At 35.9% G+C, this 23,074-nt stretch overlaps 4 protein-coding genes across 5 annotated transcripts; 2 read left to right on the forward strand and 2 right to left on the reverse strand.

Annotated features, from left to right (window-relative positions):
• Positions 1–306: 306 nt before the first annotated feature.
• LOC112500337 (leucoanthocyanidin dioxygenase-like) lies at positions 307–2,264 on the reverse strand. Its single transcript, XM_025103808.1, has 2 exons — positions 1,768–2,264; positions 307–871 (listed from the first exon to the last, which is right to left on the reverse strand). Exons 1-2 carry the CDS (start codon positions 2,262–2,264, stop codon positions 307–309), a joined length of 1,062 nt encoding a protein of 353 aa, XP_024959576.1.
• A 2,292-nt stretch (positions 2,265–4,556) lies between these two features.
• LOC112501066 lies at positions 4,557–7,321 on the forward strand. The gene is made up of 5 exons (XM_025104714.1): positions 4,557–4,719; positions 5,744–5,869; positions 6,050–6,100; positions 6,874–6,925; positions 7,001–7,321. The coding sequence occupies exons 2-5, from the start codon at positions 5,756–5,758 to the stop codon at positions 7,213–7,215; spliced, it is 432 nt and encodes a 143-aa protein (XP_024960482.1). The 5' UTR covers positions 4,557–4,719; positions 5,744–5,755; the 3' UTR covers positions 7,216–7,321.
• A 1,516-nt stretch (positions 7,322–8,837) lies between these two features.
• On the forward strand, positions 8,838–10,240 carry LOC112501201 (phospholipase A1-IIdelta). The gene has a single exon (XM_025104889.1). It carries the CDS (start codon positions 8,848–8,850, stop codon positions 10,111–10,113), a length of 1,266 nt encoding a protein of 421 aa, XP_024960657.1. The 5' UTR covers positions 8,838–8,847; the 3' UTR covers positions 10,114–10,240.
• Positions 10,241–11,685: 1,445 nt separating this feature from the next.
• Positions 11,686–22,107, reverse strand: LOC112500737 (plant intracellular Ras-group-related LRR protein 6). 2 transcript variants are annotated; one of them, XM_025104306.1, is made up of 21 exons: positions 21,868–22,107; positions 20,924–20,987; positions 20,682–20,818; positions 20,516–20,602; positions 20,249–20,324; positions 19,054–19,128; positions 18,876–18,945; positions 18,708–18,785; positions 18,492–18,552; positions 18,300–18,378; positions 18,092–18,182; positions 17,464–17,524; positions 17,307–17,374; positions 17,021–17,088; positions 16,062–16,199; positions 15,604–15,708; positions 14,549–14,673; positions 14,377–14,473; positions 13,937–14,011; positions 13,253–13,308; positions 11,686–12,096 (listed from the first exon to the last, which is right to left on the reverse strand). In XM_025104306.1, the coding sequence occupies exons 1-21, from the start codon at positions 21,930–21,932 to the stop codon at positions 12,021–12,023; spliced, it is 1,752 nt and encodes a 583-aa protein (XP_024960074.1). In that variant the 5' UTR covers positions 21,933–22,107; the 3' UTR covers positions 11,686–12,020. The 2 variants fall into 2 exon arrangements, with proteins under 2 accessions (XP_024960074.1, XP_024960075.1); XM_025104307.1 differs by lacking the exon at positions 21,868–22,107 and adding an exon at positions 21,167–21,807.
• Between the last annotated feature and the right edge of the window lie 967 nt (positions 22,108–23,074).

Consider the following 23,074-nt stretch of genomic DNA (forward strand, 5'->3'; position numbering starts at 1 on the left):
CTCATGTAATGCCTTCTAAACCATTGTTATTGCAGCTAGGGGGGAAATGAGTTGGAATCGTTGCACTTGGAAGCGTTGGTACCAAGATCGCAGAAAGGCTCGAACCGGCTGCAACATCACCTATAGCTCGAGAAAGAAGTCACAACTTCGCTATCGCAGATCTTGTTCGAAGGTAAGTTATTGAAAAAAAGGTTTATTCGTAATGATAACATATATGAACAATTACCTGATAAATGAAAATGTAACACCTTTCATACCAAACAGAATATAAGTACGTAAACCACGCAAAACCCAGTGATAATTACATCATTTTGGATCAACTGCATCATTGTTCTTCCTAAACAACTTGTGTTCCATATGCTGGTGGAAGGTCCGTGGCGGAAAGAGTGGCTCCTCCTCCTCAGAAACCGTCTCCGGTAGTGGTTTCAGGATGATCTTGTCCTTGGGCGGTTCACAGAAAACTGCCCAAGAAATCCTAACCTTCTCCTTATTCACAAGCCCTCTATGGAGGATGCTTTTATACTTTCCGTTACTAAGGATCTCAATGGTGTCACCAATGTGGAGGATGATGGAGTCCGGCACGCATTTTGCCGTCACCCATCGTCCGCCATAGAAGAGTTGGAGCCCGGGGACCATGTTGTGGAGTATGAACGTGAGTGCACTCACGTCTGTGTGAGCTTCAACACCGAGTGCTAGCTCGGGTTGTGGACATTTCGGGTAGTAGTTGATCTTTAGTTGAAGAAGTAACTCTTCCATCCCTCCGACCTCCTTCTCTAGCCTCCCCTCCTCGAGTCCCAACCCGAGAGATAGAACCGAGAGGATCTTGGTAGCGAGTGCTCGTAGTTGCTTAGCATACTCGGTGGTCGCCGGGCTGTTTAAGAATTAAGATCATTCGTTTCTCGTGTTAGAACTCAAATATGAATGGCTTTTTACTTATACTAAAGCATAAAGCACACTACAATAAAGTCGGTATTATAGGACGTAATAGTAGATTGCCATATAAGATGTATAAGTTTAGCAGGACAGCAAAAATGTAGAAGTGACCTGCATGACAGACTACTTTATAAAACCATTGCAAGAGTATTCGTACAATACAGTGAGACATATCTCGATTTTAATATTTTATTTTATTATTTGTCTGTGTCAATATTATAATACGATTTTATGTGTTTTTAAGAAAGCAATAATGATTTTATTTTTGAATAAAATATAAATTTAAAGATATTATAAAAATTTGAAGGAAAAAAATATATCAATGTTAATATCAAATCAACTATTTAAAAGTTTTCACTTTTATGTAATTTATTTATTTTATTTTTTTTATTATAATTTAATTTAAGTTTAATAACGAAATAATTTATTTTTGGTTTAATAATATAACACTTTATAAAAATAATAATTAAGTATTCTTTTAGACTTTAATGGTTATCCTAATTATATTTTATATTTTTTATATTTAAAATGAGATGTTTATCCTATATTTGATTATGTTTATCTCGAGTTAGTTACACGAATTCATATATGGAGCTTTAATAAGTTGTACTTACGCATAATCTACTTGTCATCCTGAGTTTTAAGTAATATGAATTAATAAACAGTACTTTACGCATAAAAAGTGGTTTTTAAGAGTTTTTGTCAAATACTTTATAATATAGTAGAGATAAAGATGGTATAATAATTAGCGTCCTCTAAAAACAGACTTTTGGGATATTTAGCTTCTTATAAAAACAGATTTTGTTGTAGTAACACGGAACATATCATGCTTACATGTAATCATCCGGCGTCGTTGGCCAAATGGTCAAGTCGCGTTTCTCCTCAGGGAAGACGAGATGGAAGAAGTAATCTTCCCATTCGAGTTGTCCGCAAGCATTGTTAGCCAATTTACTCCCGTATCCTTGAATCTTCCCCGAAGCGATATCGTTACAATACTTCTCCTTCTCTTCCACAGGCTGATCGAAGAAACTCTCCCCCGCAGCCTTAACACGACGGATCAAGTCACCGGAGATTCCATGGTTGACGAGGTGCATAACGCCCCACACGGTGGCGGCCTTCGTGAGCTCATCACGACACTTTTGTCGGGTTTCCAGGTCTTGGGAATGGATGTGGTTTAAGTCGATGGTTGGGAGTTGAGGGGCATTTGGGTCATTTTGGTCATGGAAGATGTTGGTGATGGTTTTGAGTTCATGTTGTGGACGAATGTATTCTTTTGGGATTTGGTGAATCCCACTTGTTGCTAAGGTCTCGACCCTTGCTGAAACCACCATTTTTTAAGGTTTTGTTTTTGGTGGTTTTGTGGAGGGTGGTTTTATAGTGAAATTGGAAAGAATGGAGGGTGGTGAAGAATGGTGGGTGGTGGGTTTGTTCCTATATGGTTGGTGGTTGACTAACGGTCAAAGGGCTCTCGTCTAAATTGTAGGTCAAGATGGTACACAATGATTTTGAAGGGTTGGGTTTATGTGCGATCAATATGTTATTATGAGATCCGTGAGACCATTTCTTTACACTTAAAATTACACAGCAAAATGTTGTGAAGGTAAAAAAATCGAACTTTCACAGTAAAAGCACTGTGAAAGTTACCTTTACAATGTTTTATTATGAAGTTTTAAGTGTAAAAATATAGTCTTATGAAAACAAGTTGATATCACGTTATCTCAAGTGTATAGTTTAATATAGAGAATATTATTTTGTTTTAGTCCGATCAAGGTGTAACCCGCAAATTTGATTTATCACCGGTGCGTTATTTCTATGTATATGCTTGAATAAAAGGTCAAAATCAATGTTCAATATTTAATACATTAAGAGTATAAAATGTAATGAATAATTAAATACGTTAGTTTATAAAAATTGTTTAATATGATAAAATTGTTTTAAATAATTTATTTTTTAACGAAAATGTTTCATATATTTTTGTTTCTATGTAAAAGTTAAATTGTTTCGGGTATTTCTTATTTTGATGAAATTTGTTTACTAAAATTAATAGAATGAAGATGATAATGTCCATAATTATTTGAAACAACTGCATCATATTAAAGAATTCCATGAAATTTTTTCACTAAAATGAACGATGAAATCAACGGTTGGTTTGCGAAATATCTCTCCCTTATATGTGTGTGTGTGTGTAGGGCTAGGTTCAAGGGAAAAACGTAAAAAAATTAAAAACTGAGTAACACTTTGGGAATCGTTCATCTAGACGGTATTCACATGTGTATACAAGTAATTTATAAATAATTTGTCTGGTATTCACATGTGCATAACATGCACACGTGCATAAAAACCAAGAATCAACTTCAATTACTTGTATGCACATGTGTATATCATTCAAATGAATGGTTTTATAAAATGTTCCTCAGTTTTTCATTTTTTGAGATTTTTCCATGAACCTCCGCCTATGTATACAATATTTTAATAATATAATCAATGTTGTAATCTTTAAAATGAAGAATTTGTTGGAGTTGGATGTAAATTTTTATAGAGATTATGAGTTTTAGTTCTCCATTTATAGAAATTTTGAAGAATCAATTGGACTATTATTATCGATACAAATATTGACAGGTTTAGATTGGTATAAATTTTCATGAAAGTGGTTATTTTTACCACAAGTCAAAAATTCATGAACCTTTACAACGAGAAAGGCAACTTTAGCATCAAGAACATCATTGACCAGTCTAGTCCTAATATGATTCACGTGACCACACATGGTTCACCGCGCTTAGAGAATGCCAAAAATCGGTCCCAATCCCAAACACTATTCATAACCGGTCTTGACGTAGCCAGTCCCAACCAAAAACCCAAGGCCTGATTAAGGTACTTTGTAACTGGTCCCGAGAACCGGTCCCAGTCTCGCACCGGGTCCAAATCAGTCCCACTTCTTTTTAAAGAAAATATCAATCTTTTACATATAATTTTTTTTGAATTTTTTTTAAAGAACACAAAAATATTATTATAATACACTTTAAAATATAAAACTGGGTCAATAAAATACGCTTAAAAATAGGTTTTATTATAATTTGTTGAAAATGTAAATTTGAATACAAGCCAAAATTACGAATTATAATGAGAATTGTGAATTTTTGCATTTGTGAATTAATATCTTCTCTCATGCATCATATGACTTACTCGTGTATAGTAGGCCAATGGGCTAAAAACAAACAGTCAAAAAATGAAAAATAAAACGGTCATATGACCGTTCCAACGGCTATAAAAGATGTAACATATTTTGAAAAAATCGGGTCGGTCCCGGTCCAAATCGGGTTGGACTTTATTTTTGGATAAAAATTATAACTGGTCTTTAACCAATGATTCCAAACAGGTCCAAATTGATCCTGGGCCGGACCAAGCCCAAGTCAGTCCCGCTTTGGTTCTCTAACAGACCCGACTAGGCCCATTTGACCATCTCTAGTGGTGCTTCAGTAATCTGATCTCTTCTTAACAGGTTTTGGGCTCAGTTTGGGTCCCAAAAAAAATACAATCTCACTTTGATCATCTCTATTGTCCAGCCCATGCCCATCTCAACATTTAAAAAAAAAAATCAGTCCACCTCACCTCACAGAAGAGCAGGCCACATCCCGCCCCCCAATCTCTCCGGCGCACCGTCGACCACCGCCACCGGCCACATCTTCTCAGTTCCACCACCGGAAAGGATTCGTCGATCCTAAAGCTTCTCTTCTCCTTCAAGGATTCTGCTTCTTGTTGCTTCGCTTACAAGGTCCATAACAAAAGGTACGTCTTCACCATTGATGACGAATTGTTGTATAATTTCCTTGCCTTGAGTTGTCGAACAATCGTCTGCCAGGGTTACAAAACAGGTACTTTTGGTGTTCAATTGTTATTAGGATTTCAAATGATCGTTTTTCATAATTTAGGGTATAATTTGCTTGCTTAATGGTGCTGTTCTTATAAATAGTTTATAGGAAAATCTGAATATAAAAATCGCAGGATTTGAGTGATGGTTAAAGGGCCATTAATCGTAGTTCATTATTTTTCAGAAATCTTCCAACTTCATCCCTCACCAACTAACGATTGTTTGGCAGTGGCTTAATGATGTAGAAAATGGTTTATTCAAAAGGAGCTTTATGTGGAAAGCCAAGTTTTTTTCAAAACATGCTCCTTCCATTTATGAAAACAAAAACCTTCACAAGTCTTGATGAAAACCAACCAAACAGCCCCTTAGATTATTTTAAGTACTTTATGGTGGCAATAGTGTGAGAAGATGAATTGTGACCATGATCTAGTAACTTCTATAAGAATCCAATAAGGCAAAATTCAAAACTATTTAGGATTTCTGGAGTACATTCATAAAATCACTTAGGGGGGGCGTTTGGTTTGATGGAATGGTTTTGAGGGATTTAAATTTCGTGGAATAGTTTGGAATCGGCATAAAGTAAAATAAGTTAAAAACTTGCCCTAAAAGGAAATGTTTCAATGGGAAGTGTTGTGTTTTTTTCTAGGACAACTAAACTACTCCCTCCGTCCTAAATTAAGTGTCCACATTCAAAAGTAAGTTTCCACTTTCCCATTCTACCCTTGATTATGAGATGGAAAAAGTCTCTACCATCAAGGGTAAACGTGTCGTTTGGTTATTTATAAAGCGTAATAATTGCATATTCCTAAAACTGTGTGGCATTTTCATTGTTGGCATTTATTTTGGGACGGAGGAAGTACTTTTTAGCAAAGATGATTTAGTAGAAACTAATTGTTGCAAATAACAATATAAAGATAAGTTTGGATATTTACTTGTATACAGATCTTGAAGGCAATGGCAACCCCTGATGCTCATATGGAGAGTGAAGAAGATGAATATGTAATGCTCGACTTGGATTCGGTTTCCGGGCAAATTCACATTCCACCAAATGCTCCCTACGTTCTCTCTGTACGTGTGTTTAGCCTGTAAAATTTACATTTCCCGACAAGTGTTTTCTAAATCCACGACCTTCTGACAGGTTCTAGCATTCTTGCGTATGGAAGTGGCGTTCTTTTATTAAGCAGTGACATTCTCAAAAATGTCTCATGAAACTTCGATTTTTGATGAGCCATTGTGTTGAAAATGCAGGGTCTGGACACATTGAACCCAATTCTAATTATTGATGGCAAAATAAAGCTGGTAACAAAAATCTCAGTTTTATCCACTTTGAGCATCTCCAATGGGTAACACCAAATCTTGCACCAAAATTTGATATTTGGTGTATTATTTGGTGTCCCCACTGGAGATGATCTAATATGTTTATATATTACCCCCCCTTGTCGCACCCCACCTTGGGTGGGATATACAAGGTGCTTTTGGTTTGAGGGGGACAAAAATCTGCTATCCCAAGGTAACACGTCTCATCCTTGTCCAACCAATGAAAGAAAGACAAAATTTGATTTTTTGTATATTTTAAATTTATTTTAATCCTCACATTTGCTCTATGATGATGTGTATTCATGTGATTGGTGGACATGAATAGGATGTGAGAATTTAGGACAAGTGATTTTTGTCTCCTTGAAGGTGGGGATGTTTTCTTACGGTGTGATTGGTACGCGGGACATATGACAGAACAAAAACTTTTGTCCCATGTTTGGTATGACATTTAGACGGGGGCATGACATGACAGTGTGGAACAAAATGTGCTTTTATTTTGTCCCACCAAAATTAGTGGAAGTAAAACCAAAGAGATGGGCAAGATTGGTAAATTACCAAAATACCCATGTCAATTTAAAACCTTAAAACCTTGCACAATTCTTTCACCGACCGACCTCACTCTTGCATGTCCAGCCCTGTCCTGTCTATGTACCAAACACACCATTAGCGTAATTGTCAACTTTCCCTCATTTTTTTTTGCCACAGAGACGACCTCTCGGATTCTTCCTTATGTTTCATGATTGTGGAATTTGCAGATTGGCGAATATGATGAAACTATTGGGACATGTATTGTCTTGAGTGAAGATGGTGAGTTGAAACACAGAAAAGAGCTACAAAATCTATACGAGAAACTGTACCTGCTGACCGATGCTTGTTTTGCAGATGCTCCTCCGGTGATCCATGAAGAAACGGGACCATCGGAAACCAACCTTTTTGCGGGAAAATCCATAATTGATTCAAATCAGGTTCTGAAAAAGCAAATCAAACCTGTTTGTCAACTTCAAAAGATTCTTAGGTTCAAGTTGTTATCCGAGGAGGCTCAAACCGACATTGTTCAAGACTCGACAATCGAACCGAGGACCATCAAGCGCAGCTAGTCCCGACAACACAAAGTTTCAGTCATTGATTGTTTTGTTGTAAATAGTTCAGATTTCGTTATGGTATATTGACAAAAGTTCATTGTTTTCATAACAATTATCTTATTATACACAACTAATCATTTTTAATCATTATCGTTTTCGTTCCTTGTTTAATACCTCCACAGTCAATCTCGAGCTCGGCCCGAGCCTAAAAAACCTGGTTCTTCTGTCTACGCTCGTCGAACCGACACAATCATTTCGGTTCTATATAATTTGATTAAGACTATGTTTGGTACACTAGTTAAAAAGATTTGCTGAAAAATTAGTAACATTTGGCAAAGAAAAACTAATTGACATATGTAAAAAGATTGGAAAAAATCCCCTTGTGGCCACGGAAGTTCAAATACGGTGAATCCGGGTTATCTGCAAAGCAGGTGGTCGTCTTGGGATTAGTCGGCTCGCATAACAGGTTGGATATCCAGGTTAATTATAAAAAAAACGAGCACCGTGAAAGTATATGCCACTCAGTCAAAAGAAGATGATGGGGGAGTTATATCATTTTCACTTTCTTAATATATTTATATATAAAATAATTGAGTATTCTCACATATTAATAGGATTCGGTAACTATTTTCTATTTGAACTTCTTTATCAATTGGTTATATTATAGAGTTCATAAAGGTTTAAAAAAATCTTACAAACTGCTTTTAAATTTAAAATCTAAATTATTAGAGTAAATTACATGTTTTGTTCCTATAAACATGTTTTTATCGATCATAGTCTATTTTCTAAGAACTCAATAGGTCGTGTCTTCGTGATTGTACTTTTATGACGAGTTGAATCCCTATCACTAACTTCCGCTAAAAATGCCGCTGAAGTTAAGGGCATTTTTGTCATTTTAGTTATTTAAGTTATTTTCTATTAAGATATAAGATAGAGTAAATTACATGTTCTGTCCCTATGGTTATACGATTTTAATAATTCTTGTCTCTTTTTTGAAAATTCACCGCGATCGTATCTCTATAGTTACATTTTTACAATGACTTGGGTCCCTATCGTTAGCTCCGTTTTAAAAAAAAAGTCAATTAAGGTAAGGATATTCTAGTCTTTTTATTACTTTCAACCTCTTTAATTTTTAAAATATAAAATAATGGGGACACAATTTATTAAATCTTTAAAGAAACAGACTGTTTAAAGATATATAACCAAAAAGATACAACTTATTCAACATGGGTTTGGGTTCATGTGAGATCAGTCTGTTTTCGTGAGACCTATGAGACTATTTTTCTACACTTGAATCTTTACAATAAAAAGTTGTGAAGGTAAAAAAAAAGTCGAACTTTTACAATAAAAACACTTTGAATATTACCTTTACAGTGTTTTACTATAAAGTTTCGAGTGTAAAAAAGTGGTTTTACGAACAAAACGAAAATTGGTTAATCTCACATAATCTCAAATCTACTCAACATTATGAAAATATATAATAATTAATTGATACCTTGTTTTTGAGATTTTTATTATTATTTTCAATTTTTGTAAATTTAACCCAGAAATATAATTATTGGGTCCAAAGAGTCACGTGACCAAATCCTCATCCCCTATTTATCAAACATGCATACAACCATTCATTTCATACCTGCAACCATCGCCATGGATTCCACCACCCAATCCAAACCTCCATGGCCGGAGCTCCTTGGAAGCAACAACTGGAAAGACCTTCTCGACCCTTTCGACATCAACCTCCGTAACCTCATCCTCCGATGCGGAGACTTCTGTCAAGCCACCTACGATGCTTTCAACAACGACAAAAACTCCAAGTTCGCCGGCAGCAGTCGCTACGGCAAACAATCGTTCTTCCACAAAGTAATGCTACAATCAGCTTCCGATTACCAAATCGCCACCTTCCTCTACGCCACCGCAAAAGTCACCGTCCCTGAAGCCTTCTTCCTCCATTCCCTCTCTCGTGAAGCATGGGATCGAGAATCAAACTGGATCGGATACATTGCAACTACCACCGATGAGGTTAGTAAATCATTAGGTCGGCGTGAGATCTACGTAGTGTGGAGAGGAACTAGCAGAGGTTACGAATGGATTAATGTTTTAGGAGCTAAAAGCGAGTCTGCTGAACCAATTTTACGCCAGAAAAAATGGAGAACAACGGCGACGGCGACCGGCGATCTCAGTAGCAGTAGCAGCGATAGTGATGAAGATGAAGGGATACCAAAAGTTATGAAGGGTTGGCTATCGGTTTACATTTCAGAAGATCCAAATTCATCTTTCACAAAACTAAGCGCAAGAACACAATTGATGAAAAATATCAAACAGTTGGTGAGCAAGTACGAAAACGAAGAAATCAGCATCATAATCACCGGCCACAGCCTCGGTGCAAGTTTAGCGATCTTATCAGCCTTCGATCTAGCAGAAAACGGGATCACAAACATTCCAATTTCAGCATTCGTGTTCGGATCGCCACAGGTAGGAAACAAAGCATTCAACGATCGTCTCAACCAATTCTCGAACGTCAAAATCCTTCACATTAAGAACAAAATCGACGTGATTCCGCTTTACCCTAGCGGATTACTAGGTTACGTGGATTCAGGTGTGTTGTTCGAGATCGATACACGGAAGTCCGGGAGCTTGAAGAAATCGACGAACACCGGCGATTGGCATAACCTGCAGGGGATGTTGCATGTGGTGGCGGGATGGAATGGAGTTGATGGTGAGTTTGAATTGAAGGTGGAGAGAAGCTTGGCGTTGGTGAATAAATCGAGCGAGTTTTTGAAAGATGAGTTGTTGATTCCAGGTTCATGGTGGATCGAGAAGAACAAAGGAATGATTATGGATGAAAATGGAGGTTGGGTTTTGGAACCACCTGCTGAAGAAGACGTTCCTGTTCCTGAGAATCTTATAGAATAAATCTCGATGATTTTTCTGGAAACAGTTGTTGTATCCTTTAATTAAACGTTAATATATTTATATGCATTTTTAGTTTTCAGTATATTTGGTGGGTATTTTCTAATAAATCTCGTCGGTTAATATTTTACCAAGGTGATGATCAGTAATTGATTTGAAAGGACAGATATGTTTTGCAAGTTCGTTATTACGAGTAGTTTCTACAGATAGGTATGGTAATGGGGTCGGCATATGACGGAGACTTCAATTCCCGTCCACATTCTCCACCAGGGAATTTGATCACATCCTCATCTCCGTCCCCAATGGGAAATTTTTTTCCGGTTTGTGTAAGTTTTTTTTAAATCAAATGTGTGAGATGCTACACATGTAACGTACTTTCAAAAATATTTTAACTTGATTCATATTTTAGGTAACTTACTTTCAAAACTTCTATTTTGGTACCTAAGATGTAAAGTTTTAAACATTTAAATACCCGAGTAACCGGTTATCATGCTAATGTTGCAAGTGATGGAATGAAATTGGGTTGAATAGCAAATAATACTAAGTTGGATATCACATCATTCGTCACATCAGCATGGTAACCAGTTAATGCTTAAACCGGTTACCCGATTACTTAAATATTTAAAACTTTACATCTTAAATACTAAAATAATAGTTTTAAAAATACGTTATCCAAAATAAAAATTAAATTAAAATACGTTAATTTTTCATGTTATTTGTCTGTTTCTAAAATAGCAAAACTACTCAAGATGCTCTTATTTACATGAAGACAAATTTCATTATCTTCACCACATCTCTTGAATTCCAATCATTTCTATTTTCATTGTGTGGGTATCATTCATTCATGTCCCCTTGACCATATTTCTTTTGGATGATTTGAAAACATACCAAAGTGCAATCAATAAAAGCATATTCTTTTTCAATATTCTATTCTTTTTTAGCCAACTTCTTTATAATAAAAAAAAACACATAACAAATTACATGAAAAATAATGTAATTTAACTTGATTCTTATTTTCGGTAACGTACTTTCAAAACTTTCATTTTGATATCTAAAATATAAAGTTTTAAATATTTAAATACCCACATAATCGTTTGAAGCATTAACCGATTATCATGCTGATGTGGCGAATGATGTGGTATCCAACTCAGTATTATTTGCTGATGTGGTTAGTTACATTGATTTTTTTAATCTAACATTAGTCTTTCTTAAAATCTAAAATTAGTCTTCAACCGGTTACCCGGGTATTTAAATGTTTAAAACTTTACATCTTAGGTATCAAAATGAAAGTTCTAAAAATACGTTTCTCAAAATAAAAATCAAGTTATCTTAGGTATCAAAATGGAAGTTCTAAAAATACGTTTTCCAAAATAAAAATCAAGTTAAAGTAGATTACTTTTTCATGCAATCCATCCAAAAATATATCCTCTAAAGATTCTGTTGGATGCGTTTTAGTTGATCTAATCTCTTGGGACGTAGCCCTATTTTTAACCGATTAAATGGTTCAGACAAAAAATATAGACTAGAATAAAATGGCTATTTTTAACATTTAAATTGTTTATTCAACACAACAACTGAGCATCAATTTATCTATCGTATATCTTATAGACAAATTTATCAATACATACAACTTTATCCATACACAACTTAATAGAAAACGAACCGCACAATCTCTCAATAACTTTCAAATAACTTGTCAATGACGTAAAACACTCTACCGGTGTAAAATCTTGAAAATACACTAGATATCCCAGAGAACGATGACCATTTTTTCGTTATACAAGTACCCATCGTCGACCAACTTCAGAATACAAGACCATTATACTCGAAAGAAAACAAATACAAACACATACAAACAATACACATCACTTGACGAATAGTCGTTCAGGAATGCATTTCGAGAACATGTTTTACTGATCGGGTAATTTATCCCTCAGGTACTTCAATATAGCTTTGGTTCCACAATCAAGAATTGGCCTTCGTATGCTGCAAAAATAGTAAAGAGTTAGAACTTGATTATTAAGGGGTCGTTTACCAAACGCTTACTCGGTTAAGTGAACACCAAGTCATTTTACCTTACCGGATGAATATGGTAAGGATCAAGAATCTTACCAGTGTAAGAGCGAGACAAGAACCAAGAGTCTTACCCGGTAAGTGAGGGCAACGCAGTAAGTGCTTACCGGGTAAATTGTTGCATACGATACCGTTTTGGTGGACTAAAATCTTATCCGGTAAGTAAATGATAGTGTTAAATTTACCGGTAAGCGCTTACCGTTTAAGTGTTTAGTAAACGGCCCCTAAGACCATCTCCAACCGAAACCGCTATATTTTAGCACTCAAATTTACACTATTCATCATAATAGCACTAATCTTCTCCAACCAACTAGTGCTAAATTATAGTACTTATATATATTTATCATCGAGGGTCGGATGTACACAAATCTTTAACCTACCCCAAGGGGATTGAGAGGATGATTCTGTGAACACCCCCGGCTTGCAAAACAAATAAAAAATCGAAAGAAACAAGCAAGCATGCTACATGTGAGGGTGTGTGCAAAGAAGCAACGAGTACAATTAACAAAAATATGCATCCAAGACAGATGTGAGAGAAATAGGTTAAACAAATAAGAAAAACACAGAGCATGGTCCTAATAGCAACTACTAGTACAGGAAGAAAAGCTATGATATACCAATGGTCCTTTGGCCTAGCAGTATCCAGACATAAAGGGTTCAAACCTCACCAAAGGTCAGGAGGGTGTGTGAGTTTATTTGTCGTATATATTGGTTAGGAGGGTGTGTGAGTTTATTTGCCATATATATATATATATATATAGGGTCAGGTTCAAGCGAGAAGGTGGTCAATTTGCGAGAAGGCGAAAAGTTTCAATATCATGTATGATTACATGCATGATATGCACGCTTAATCATATATGATTAAACACACCCAAAGAAGTATAATCATATATGATATTGAAACTTCTACTCTTCGCGCAAATTAATTAACTTCTTACATGATCCTTCCTATATATTATATAAATAATACTTTAAAAGAACAATGATCCAACTATCTGTTGTTGGTGTGTTGTGCCAATCGGATTGGTGCAAACGTAAGGATAGAACAAATAAAAGAGACAGAGGATACCTTCTCAAAGGGTTTCCATCTAGTTGCAACACATTAAGAGTTGGTTCTAGTAGACCCTGCAAAATCAACTTCAAGTATCAGGATTCAATCTACTGAAAAGCCAACTTTCAAGTTTTTTATTTCTTTTTCACTTTAGGTTTAACAAAAAGGAGTTCAAGTTTTTTGGAGACAATATCATATTGCATTGCAATAACTGCAAGTGTTGTGTCTCAGAATGTCAGCATACTTAGGGCCTGTTTGATAGCAGCTTAATGAGCTTAATGGGACTTACAGCTTATTCGGTCAGCTATACATAATTGTTTGGTAGTAGCTTAATAATATAGAAAGTAGCTTGTTTAGTAAGCTTTCTAGGAGGAAAGTTTATGCAGAAAGCCAAAAAAAAATTCAAACTTGTCCCTCCCAATTAATAACACGCTCTTTCTATCTATGAAAAAACTCTCCACACCAAAAAAAAAAAAAAAATCAATCAACAAAGACAGATTAATCCACACAGACAACTTTATCTATACATCACTTAATGGAAAACCAACCAAACAGCCCCTTAGATAGTTGGAACATTCATGGAAGAAAGGAATGCCACTTTGTGAGTAATTGGCCACTCGTTAATGCAAACGAACAATTTATTTTGCACTGATGTTATTGTCCGAAAGGCCATTGGAACCAGAAAAAAAGTTGTGTACGAACCAGTTCAGGAGGAAGTGCACTGATGTTATTGTCCGAAAGTCGAAGCTCCTGAAGAGATGTAGCATCTTTAAAACCCTGCAGGAAATGTTCATTATATTAGTGCAAATGTTCAGAGGTGATAAAGTTTATTGTGATGTACGCAGTGATTACTAAGGGCCCGTTTGGTTTAACGGAATGTTTTTGAGGGATTTAGAGTTCGTGGAAGGATTTGGAATCTTTGGTGTGTTTGGTTATTACATAACAAGTGTTTTCAACATATTCTAAAACATTATTACAAATAAATCCTATGAAATTCCGCGATACCAACTCGGCCCATGGGATTCCTAAATCCCATGTTTGTGGGATTTCATTGAAATTCTGGGTTTTCAATTCCAGACTTTCCTTTCAAATCATGACATTATATGCAACAATAGATGCACGCTAACCAGGAAGAAAGTTACCTCTGGAATCAATTGAAGGGAATTCTGACTCATATCAAGGACCCTTAATTTAGGCAAACTTAATATATCTCCCCTGATCTCTGAAATCTGCATCCTCCTGTTCAACCAAATTCCAAGTTAACAACACACAGTCATTTTCACCAAGAAGAAGCAAATCATTTTTCCAACTCACCTTAGATATAGTTCCTGCACTTGCAGCAAAAAAGAAAATGCAGGATATTCAGGTAAACAACCTGCATTGCCACTTAGATCAAGAACCTGGAGCTTGGAAGCAGCTTGGAACCCGTCCAATGGAATCTATGAATGAAGCAGAATAAGTGCATGTCAAAAACTAAAAGAAGAAAAATGACCTGCAAAAAATGCAAATGGGACGACTTATTTATTCCCCTTCTTAGTTTTGCCTACCAAATCTTCCTATTCTTAGTTGCATCTTTTTCTAGAGTGAATTACGCTGGTGGTCCCTATTTGTTTTCTCAAATTTTGTATGTCCCTAAAACGAACTATCTACACTGGTGGTCCCTAAATTTTCAATTTCATAACACTCAAAGTCCGTTAACACCGTCAGTTAGCAATCGTTAGAAGGGAGACATCAGTCTTTGGGCAAAACAGGGACTAAAAATGTAATTCACTGTAAAATTAATTTTGTTTCACATATTTTTTTAAATTCTTTATTTATTAAATATTTAAAAAAAAGATATGAATCACAATCAATCTTAGAGTGAATTACACTTTTGGTCCTAGTAGTTTGCTCAAAGACTGATTTGTCTCTCCTAAAGGTTGCTAACTGGCGGTATTAACTCCAGGGACCTTGAGTGTTATGAAATTGAAAAGTTAGGGACCATCAGTGTAGATAGTTCGTATTAGGGACCAAAACCAAAATTTGAGCAAACCACAAGAACCACCGGTGTAATTCACTCTTTTTTTAATTATATAATATTTATATACGACAAATGAACTCACAGATCCTTATCACTTTTGGTGACGTTTGAACCCCTAACCTCCTGAGAGGCTGAGGCTGAAGTTGAGGCTGAGGCTGGGTTCTACCAGTAACCCGGATACTGCTAAGCCAAAGGACCTTTGGTTTCTTAGTTACATCTTGTTATCATAGTTTCATGTTTTGCCAACATACACTTCCATTCACCCATGGGCCAAGAGATGATTAAAGATCACATTTTGATGGCTGGATAGCCTTCAACGAAGCCAATGTCTAGAACTAAATGCATTTACCTGTCTAAGTGGATTACTGTCAAGCTTCAAACACACAAGATTGCAAAGCGACTCCAAGATTGCACTTGGCCACTCTTTGATCTTGTTCCTTGATAAAATCAACGTCTGCCAGAACAATGATCATCAAATTAGTACGAACAACTCCTTGAAGTGGGTAATGCATTTAATATCGAGATTCTGACCACAGTCTATTACAATGTCTAAGAGCAAATAATGCAGACTGTATCTCTGTTAAGATCCTTAAAAGGTCAAACCAATTGACCTGCAAGTTTAAACTATGCCTTTATTTGCTTCTAAATAAGTGAAAGAGAATGTTATATCCAAAAGAAAGCCAATGATAACATCAAGAGAATGAAATTATTGACAGTAACCCAGTTGTTTGGATCCCGAATATGTGTTATCATGCCACCTCTATATTCAAATGTATAAAGAAGTAAAAAGAGAAAAAAGAAACTAACCTCAAGGGAAGCACATGAAGAAAGTTCAACAGGTAGGACTTCAATTGAGTTCTTAGAGAGATCAACTTTTGTGATGCCACTTGTCTCCCATACTTGCGGTGGAACAACATTTAAGCCATGCCCTCCTAAAGAAAGCTCCTGAGAAGTATACGACAGTAACATATATAAAAGTTAAAGGATGATTCTCTTTGGAGATATAGAAGAATATATTTCTGATGAGAAAGTCTCATTTGATAGCCTATATCATCATGATTACAAACACAAACACGGCTTCATTTGCCTCAAAATGCATTAATAACAAGGAAAAACCACCAAACTAGCCATTTTTGGTAACTAAAAGAATCAAGAAATAGCCAATTTTTTAATGATCAACAAACTAACCAAGAATTTTGAAAAGTCACCTTTTTTATTATTTTTTAGTCAGATGGTGGCCCATTATCTCAGCTGAAAAGCACCTTTTTTTCCGGGGGTTTGCAGAGTCAATTTGTGGAATTACCGGCTATCTCTTGATAATGTTTAGAGAAAGAGCTTTTGATGAAATTTTTTTGCCAAAAATGGCTAGTTTGGTGACTTTTCCCTAATAACAATTCAATCAATGAGCAAAAAAGAAATGTCATGACAACGAGCAAGCAAAGTTACTAATAGAAATAGAGTTATTGACTTTTTGAAGCATCATACTCGGCTTCTGCTGCAAACAAACCATCATTCTTGTGAGAGCATAAGGACCGCTACACTTTGCAAGAACAAACAGTTTGTCCAAAAAATTTCATGCTTGCAGAATATAGTGATCTTATTGGCATTTTCGGCAGAATGATGCTTATTTTGTAAGTGCAACAATCAAACACTCAATAGGAACGACATTCTAGGTGGTGATGCCTCAAACACAGATATAGGAAATACTGTAGTATAATCAAGTTCCTTAACAATCTACTTAGACGAAGGAAGCATGAAGATAGAACCTTTGAACCAAGAGACAACCGAGAGGCCATAGCAATAACTTCTTTTTTGTTCCCAGATGTTCCACCCTCTGCATCATATACATATTTCAGGTGACTCAAACATGTACAGGAGAAAATACAGAAAGAACTGCTCCGAAAGTAGGAAGTTGACAACGATTTAGTCAATGAATGTAAATACATTAAACAGAAATTCGACGCAGAAAGATGTTTGCATAACATAGATCAACATTATCATAGATAAATTGGCCTCTCTTGTTGTATACACAAACTGCTAAGAATTGGGTACCTTCTTCGGCTGGAAGTCTACTTCGAAGAAACTTCAACAATGCAGGAGTAGGTCCAGACACCAATGAGCTAAGTAAAAAAGGATGAAAGTTGCTGAACAACCACCTTGAGGGGCATAAATCCAAATCAGATCAAACAAACTGGAGAGACTATTAAACCTTCTAAGAGTTCGTATAGGATTGCCAGTGAGCACAAGCTTCCTCAAAGTTGTCATCAAGCCTAGGTAATAAGATTTTATAAGCACATGTCAGATTGCACAAACATTTCAACGCAATCAATATCATAAGTCATAATTCATAACAAGCACAAAATCCAGCAGAAGACATTAGAACGAAATCTCAAGGTACAATAAGTATGTACGCCGCATGATAAATGGAAGACCACAAAAGATGCTGATGAAGAAGATGCTGATGAAGAAAATGCTGCTGAAACAGGAACTATTCGTGAAACATTTCAGCGAGCATCAAGTATGAGCAACTATCCTAGCTCATACTTGGAAAGGTATTTAAACCTTTGAAGTCCATTGGCAACATTCAATTCTCATCTGATGAAGAAACAGGCTGTATTCTCCTTCAATTTTGTGCACCGGTGACTACAAATATAGGCACATTTCTTTGAATGTTATGGTAAAAAAGACACTGAATTTTAATAAGAGAGTTCCTTGTAAAGCAGAAAAAGGAGTTGTTTCACATGTTTTGAGTCTGGCCATCAACATTTACTCCAGAAGAGCATAACAATACAGTTCTCGTATACTAAAAAACTTGTGCGATTAAATGCTAACCTTACCAATCTCAGGGGGCAGCCCAGACAGTGAATTGTTAGACAAATCTAAACCTGAAAGCCTCAATTTGCATGCCTCCACTGGAAACTCCGTTAACTATAAAAATAATAAACCAGAGGCACAAAAACTACTGAGGATCCAAAGTAATATTAGAAATTCAAGAAAAGCGATGAGTGGAATGATCATAAAAGAAATCAGTTTTGAAGCTTCTACCTGATTTGAATGAAGATCAAATGTCCCTAAATTCGTAAGTTCTCCTATCACTGTTGGTAGTGATGTCAGAGAGTTATTCCTACATATTAAAGAAGGTAAAATGGAAGGATAAACATCAAAAAAAAATACTGTAATAATTGAAGTTACAACTAGACATTTTTGTTTTCCTCTACTAGAAGAATAGAAAAACACCCCATATAGAACTCTGCCAACGAGGAGCAGCCCCTTATTGATGAGGGAATAGATGAAATTCCTGCATCAGAATGACATATAGAATATATCACCAAATAAAGATATGTAAGATCAAAGTAAAATGAGACACATCTCTTTAATTCTAGACTGGGTCTCCACTCTGCATAGACAGGCATCCACACATATTGCATAAACGTGAAGGAACTTGGTACTCACTGTTCTGATGCAAGTCAAGGCGAATGAGACGTGAAAGGTTTCCAACGCTCTCAGGGATATCACTAAGTGCGTTCTTGGCTGCATCATCCGTGACAAAGATACAACTTAACTAAATTAGCATGTCAAATGAGCTTACAAACTGAAGCCAACAGAAAGCATGTGACATGCCTGCATTCAGTTCCATGAGCAAAGTCCATGATGCAACAGATTTCTCAGATAGCACGGTTAGCTTGTTTCCCTAATATGACAAGTGCTTTATGCCCAAACCAACCATTGCATAGGCAAAAACAAGGGAAAAAAATTGACAAGGCAATTATGAAGAACTGATTTCAGCAGTTTGTGATACCTCTACATCCAACTTAGACAACTTTGAACAATTGCCTAAATCTTCGGGCAAGCTGGTGAGGCAATTGTTTGAGGCCTACGAGGAAGCACTAACAAATCAACAATAGAAAGAAAAAGCATTTCAAACCAGCTGTGTGCCAATAACAAGTTAAAAGAAATGCAGTGCAGAGTTTTTTTCTTTGCGATGAAACCAAAATTATCACATGAAAAAGACCATACAAGTATATTTATGGCCCCATTAATGCAACCTAGACTAACTATATATGTGTGTGTGTGTAAATATATATGTGTGTATGTGTAATATATATATATATATATATGTATGTATGTACGTATGTATGTATATCCGCATACAGTTCTATACCCCATAATACATCATGGAAACACGGAGATCTTAACCTTTATCTTTCTTAAATGAAGACAAATAAAGTAGGAACTAAAATTTTACCAAAATAAATAATTCGATCACATTTTTCATAGTGAAGCCTATCCATCAATGTAGTTTTAGGCTCCACTGAACATTACAGAAACTTGGGAACATTTGGTTCGCAGGATTCCAGTGAAATCCGATGGAATTGGAACAACAAACTCCATTGACTCGATTCTATTGACTTGTTTGGTTTGCAAAATTGGGGGGGGGGGTTCAATTCCACTGGAATTAGCAAATTCCTTACGATAACATATCATGATAACTTTTCTAATGAAATTCAATCCCATTCGTAACTGAAAGGGTAATTCTACCCTTTGCATTCCAATCCCAAAGATACATGACTCAAACCAATCAGAAAGTTTAAAGGAAGTAATTGAATTATGTTCCATTCTCAGCCAACCAAACGTATGGTTAAACCAGGTTCAATTTCATTCCAAATCCCACAAATTCTGATTCTTTTGACATAATCCATTCTTTCCAAACATATTCTGCGAACCAAAAGTAAACCAAGTGACAAGTGGAATTTGACGCTTAAACTTGAGAAAAATACATTTGCAATATAACTAGAACGTACAATCGGCTGATACATTTATCCTCATGATGTTACAAACAAGATAGAACAGGGCTGCATCACATATCCCAATAGGCTAGTAAGAAACTTTTGCTCAAAGGGTTGACAAATCTGTGCCACATGACAGACTATAAAATAGTACATCTAAATCATACCAAGTGCAAGTCTCAAACATAATGCATTACAAAGTCGTACCTTGAGGTCTGATAGATCCAGGCAGTTTCCGAGGGAGCAAGGAAGATTCTTAAGCTGGTTGCTGGAACAATCAAACCTGTAAAACCATGTCTTGATGAAAACATTCAACTAGATTTCACAGAGCCTTCCCATTTTCTATGCCTCCTATGAGTTGTTGCAATGACAATAAAAAAATTACTAGTATTCATATGAGTCTGCACAAATTAAACGCTCATTTCCCTTATCACTCTCTATAAGTTACACAACCAAAAGGAAGTGAAAACCTACTTGATCAGAGAAGCCGCTGATCCAACTTCTTCAGGTATCTCATGAAGCAAATTATAAGACACGTCTAACGCCTTTAGTGATTTGAGCCTGTCAATAAATTAAAAAGATACATTATAACCAATGAAGAGAAAAACAACTTAGATCAAAAGGTTTTGTAGTGTCCTACTCTCCAATAGCCGCTGGAAGGTGGGAAAGCTTGTTGTGGCTGATATTCAGCACAGACAACATAGGTAGGTTTCTTATGTCTTCCTTCAGCAATTCAATGTCGTTATGAGCCAATATCAGCTTTTGTAACTCCACTGCCTGCAGTAGCAAAAGAAATAAGTCTGAATAATAGATAAGTAAAACCTCAGGTCTCCGAATATCAAGAAGTGGGTTGTATAAGAAAGAAGGTATGTTAACAAATACCTCCCACCAGTTTTCACCTTCACCAACTGCATCCAAACTTTTGTATAACTGATCTGGCACTTCCCTGATACAGAATATAGACATCAAAATAACAACCAAACAACGCCATCACAGTGGGTTTCAGAATAACAAATAAAATTAAATGACTAGAGCATATGGGAGCAACTGTTCAACCTCGTGGACACGGTTTATATTGACTAAAACCTAAACCCATGACTACAAATCCCTCTTGGGTTCTCTCACCTTATTCTTTTTAGCGTCTTCTTTTAGGATGAATAATTAACATAAAACTCGGACATGGAGGTCTGGTCTGCAGATGTTCTGGCCAATTAACAATTTTGCAAACACCTAATATTACTATTAGATTGGCTGTAATGTAGTTCTTCATTTAAATTCCAACATAGCATCCTCCAAGCCAGATGACCAAGCCTGTCAAGCACCCCATTTAGGCCTCCTGTAAGTAACCTCATACTTTGTGGCTAAATAAATTAAACATTAAATTCTACTGGATGTTATTGAAATCTCCACTTGAAGAAACCCACATTCCAATGAAACATGTTCTAATATAGGCAGAAAATAACTCTTCTGGACCCAAATAAATAACCGTTATATACGTATATTATGCCAATTACACAGCTTCAAATGAGTAACAAAAACGCATGACCATGCAACCTATCAAGATTACGATGTACATTTCTCAACTGATGCCATCTCCATTCTCCAGAATTCAGTTGCCGTTAGGAGTAAGACGAAATTGTAAAGTAACCAACGCATAAAAAAATGGTGTCAGTAATTTCCTAGATCTTGATGAGCAAATCTTCAAAATGTTGATTGAAATCAAATTAAATTGTCTTTCTTGAACTCAAAACCTTCAACAGAAGGCACAATCAGATCAAACAAAATGCAATAATAAAATAAGAAACTGAAATCGGTAGATTTATTACTTGAGAGAGCGATTAGATAGATTGAGAGAACCAGAAGCTCTAGCGGCTTTGAGTAACCGATCCATTGATCTATCACTGGATCACCTCGCTACTGACAGCAACAGAGTAACACGATCAGATGATCATGAACATCGATTGAGGATGCATTGATTCTTTCTTGATTTCGCTCCTTCGTATCTCACCAAAATTCGATCTTGGTTTCGCGCGTACCGTCTTCCTGACATATATGTGGCTGTCTGTATTTCATTTATTAGGGCTTCTATTATGCACCCTTTTTTATTTAAAAAAAAAGTATACAATTAATCATTGAATCTTGTTTAGCAAAAATAATTTGTTTTCGTAACATTGTAAAACCTTCTGAATAATTTTATTTATTAGGTTCCCATAACCATTCAGTTCCCTAATTTCATTTTAAACAATTACCAAACAACCATATTTTATTTTGCACTGTATCATGAGAGTCTCTTGATAATTCTGACCACTTAATCATATTATATCAAACCATTCAGCAACTGTTAAACACTTCCTTAATCTTGATGTATGTAGATGGTATATAATACATTTAACGCATCCCATCTCAAAATTACTTAGAGATAGTAAGTGTAACGGTCGAATCCAACCGCTTAGAAAGCCTTTGATGTGTTGGAGGTTCACCTGTGAGGACTCCAGGCAAGGATTGACCCAATGTATAGCATACGGTGGTTCCGTGCCACTGTATTTCTTCATTTGTGGTAGTGTAAAAAAATATAGGGTCGTGAAAAATGTCATCATATTAATTTGTTGTGTGCCATGGAATGTATTTTGAAACAATGATATAACAAGTTTTATTTGGTGGAGTTGGTTTGCAAGGTTTTTCTTCCAACCCAAACCCAAGTTCAAATTATGATAGTGTCATATATTTAGTCAAATGGTGTTACCATTTGAAAATTTTCACTATATTTGTATCATAGTTAAATGATGCCACCGTTTGAAGGGAAAAAACCGAATACATCCCTAACTCCAGGTTATTCGTGATTGTCTGTGAGATTAGTCGAGGGGCTTAAGCTAGTATGAGAACTCACGGTTACCAAATGCGAGCTACTACTAAGAATGTTAAATACAAGAAAAAACAGTTTTAAATAGATACGACGGACTCGAAACAAGCTTGGAAAAGAAAGCCGATTATGGTAAAGTAGAGCGAATGTGCACCTTACATGATATTATATAT

The sequence above is a fragment of the Cynara cardunculus genome (genome assembly GCF_001531365.2).
Source record: "Cynara cardunculus var. scolymus isolate 2C chromosome LG 17, CcrdV1, whole genome shotgun sequence".
Classification (NCBI taxonomy): Eukaryota; Viridiplantae; Streptophyta; class Magnoliopsida; order Asterales; family Asteraceae; genus Cynara; species Cynara cardunculus.